General features: G+C 57.3%; 1 protein-coding gene across 1 annotated transcript in view; it reads left to right on the plus strand.

Annotated features, from left to right (window-relative positions):
- The window catches only part of ACAD11 (acyl-CoA dehydrogenase family, member 11), a gene marked incomplete at its 5' end in the record, with an annotated part of 21044 nt that overhangs the window by 17673 nt on the left and 781 nt on the right, over positions 1-2590 (plus strand). Inside the window, 4 exons of the mRNA XM_010132482.1 lie at positions 329-414; positions 594-665; positions 1020-1174; positions 2183-2306. Of these exons, the coding sequence (XP_010130784.1) occupies positions 329-414; positions 594-665; positions 1020-1174; positions 2183-2306 (437 nt within the window). The remainder of the gene's footprint in view (positions 1-328; positions 415-593; positions 666-1019; positions 1175-2182; positions 2307-2590) is intronic.

Consider the following 2590-nt stretch of genomic DNA (forward strand, 5'->3'; position numbering starts at 1 on the left):
CGTGCAGATTATTCCCCAAACCACGGGGCCAGCCATGATGTTGCTGGTGCTAATAAACACGCTTGGAGGACACAAAGGCAAGGCGGGGGGAGGCAGTGGAGCGGGTGATGCAGGAGTGCTCGTTTGGTGATGGTGCGAGAGAGGCCAGTGGCCTGTTTCCAGCTGTGACCGGTGGTTCACGGAGCGGCGGTGCCACTCCCCATGCAGGGGAGGGACGCTGCACTCAGTGCAGGTAAATCTCAGCCTCAGCGAGTGCTGAACTGGGGAGGAAAATCAGAATGGGGGAGGGAGAAAGTTAATCCTAACTGGTGCATTCTGTCTTGGTCAGGTACGAGCAGCACAGTATGATCATCGTTCCCATGGACACTGCGGGGCTGAGGCTGATCAGACCCCTCTCGGTGTTTGGCTACCTGGGTAGGTGATGGTGTTCGTCAGCTCTGTGTGTAGGAACTGCTCAGCGGCCTCAGCGGCTGCGGTAACTCTGATGCCTGCTGTACAAGAACCCCTCTTACTGATGGAGCATCTGCCTATCGAGACAGAGGGGTGGGAATCGCAGCCCTTCACCCCGCTCTTGTGGTTTTTCCGTCCTGCAGATGAGATCCACGGTGGACACTTTGAGATACACTTCAATGACGTGCGGGTACCGGTCTCCAATATGATACTGGGTGAGTTCAGCCTGTTCACTACCTACAGCAGCGAACCGTGTTTTATGGAGCGGTGGTTTCTTCCCTGGGTCACCGTCCGCTGCTCGCTTGGGACTGCTTTCCAGCAGCAAGGCGAGGGACAAGGGGTAAATGAACTGAGGTCAACCGACCCCTCAGAAAGCACCTTAGAGCGTGCTTTGTGCCGCATCGTTAATTAACAGCGTGTCACGTAGCTCTTGTTGAGGTAAACGAGCACCACCTCTGCGAAACGAACGTTTCAGAAGCGTGTGTCTAGGCTGGCGCTCTCGGCCGCTCCTGCTCAGCGCCGCGCATCGTTTCGAGGGGAATCGTGCGCCTGTTCTTCTTTCCAACCAGGTGAGGGCAGAGGGTTCGAGATCGCTCAAGGTCGGCTGGGGCCAGGCCGTATCCATCACTGCATGAGGTCCCTCGGCGCGGCCGAGACCGCCTTACGGATCATGTGCCAGCGCGCAGCGCAGAGGGAGGCCTTCGGCAAGAAACTCTATCACCACGTAAGCGCCCGCCCTCTGTCTCCCTTGGCAGGCTCCAGCCATCCCCCTCTGCTTCGCCCACGCGGAACCCCGTGACACTAACAAATAGCGGTGTCCTGGCCTTGCCTTCCCAGTCATGGTGCCTCGGGTGACGGCAGGGGGAAAACCCTGCTGCGAGGCTCCCAGTTGTCACTGTAACCTGTATGGGATTTGTCCCTTGCAGTGAGCTGGACTGGAGCAGACTCTGTCGCCCTGGTATTTCCTCTGCTGTCACCGCTCAGTTGGGACAGGGAGTTTTTTCAGGCAGCGCGCTTATCTCTCTGTAGTTACAGTCGGAACGTGTGTCAGATTTGCACCTATCTTAGACAGACAGCTCCATTCACATTACTGGAGACACTTGAGGGCCAAAATTTGACTAAAAATTGGATTTTTTGATCCATTATTTGTACTTAAAGTGCAGACGAAGCCATGGCTGGACAAGGATTTTTGGTCCTGTCTTGCTCTGGAATTGCAGCTCGGCTTTGTGAGAGCTCGCTGGCGCAGTGGAAAGAGGTGAGGCTGTTTTTCGTAGGCACCGCCAGCATTGAGCAGTTGGCCTGTTGCCTTTCCCCAGTCTTGGCCAAGACACAGGAGGGCTGTACTGGAAAAAACAAGTAACAGCAACGGAACGGGGAAACGGAATTAGTGTTTGGCACAGGGTACGGACGATTGTTTGTGCAGATGCAGGGGGAATAATCTTACAGATCTGCCTTCCAGCCAGGTCGTTGCCAAACTTCCCTCCCCGCTGTAACCTGGAATGAAGGGGCTGGATGCGGCGCGCCCTGTTTCCGGGAGCTCGTTACAGTAGAACTGATGGTGGCAGCTCGGGGAGAGGCGGGGCTGTTCGAGACAACCCCGGGAGGTGTCCAGAAGAGGGTGTCTCAACACGCCACCCCTGTCAGGAGCCCAGCGAGCCCCCGCACTTGGCGCTGAGGCGAGTGCCCGGGAGGCGTTAACGCCCTCTCTGCCTGTCGGCTGTGCTTGCTGCAGGAGGTCGTGGCCCACTGGATCGCCGAGTGCCGCCTTGGCATAGAGCAGGCGCGGCTGCTCACGCTGAAAGCCGCCAGCAGGATCGACGCCGTGGGCAACAGGAAAGCAAGGAAGGAGGTAACGTGTCCTTTGACGGCCTTACGTTAGGACACAGGGGACGCGATACCTGCCCTTCAGTGGGCTGACACAGAGCTAAGCCGTCCTGTGAAAGGGTGTCCTTCAGAGCACGACTTCAGGTGGAGGACAGCCAGCCTCGGGGTGGCATGAGGCTGGACAGCGCACTCAGACTTTGAGAGCAAGCTGATAAATATTTGAAAATTGAAGCCGTTTGGTGCTCATGTGTCTCACAAAACTGTCACTGGTCTAACGGCAGGGGGGCAAGCCACAAAGGGGCGCCGCCCCAGGCGT

Source organism: Buceros rhinoceros, unplaced genomic scaffold (genome assembly GCF_000710305.1).
Source record: "Buceros rhinoceros silvestris isolate BGI_N320 unplaced genomic scaffold, ASM71030v1 scaffold16613, whole genome shotgun sequence".
NCBI classification, from domain to species: Eukaryota; Metazoa; Chordata; class Aves; order Bucerotiformes; family Bucerotidae; genus Buceros; species Buceros rhinoceros.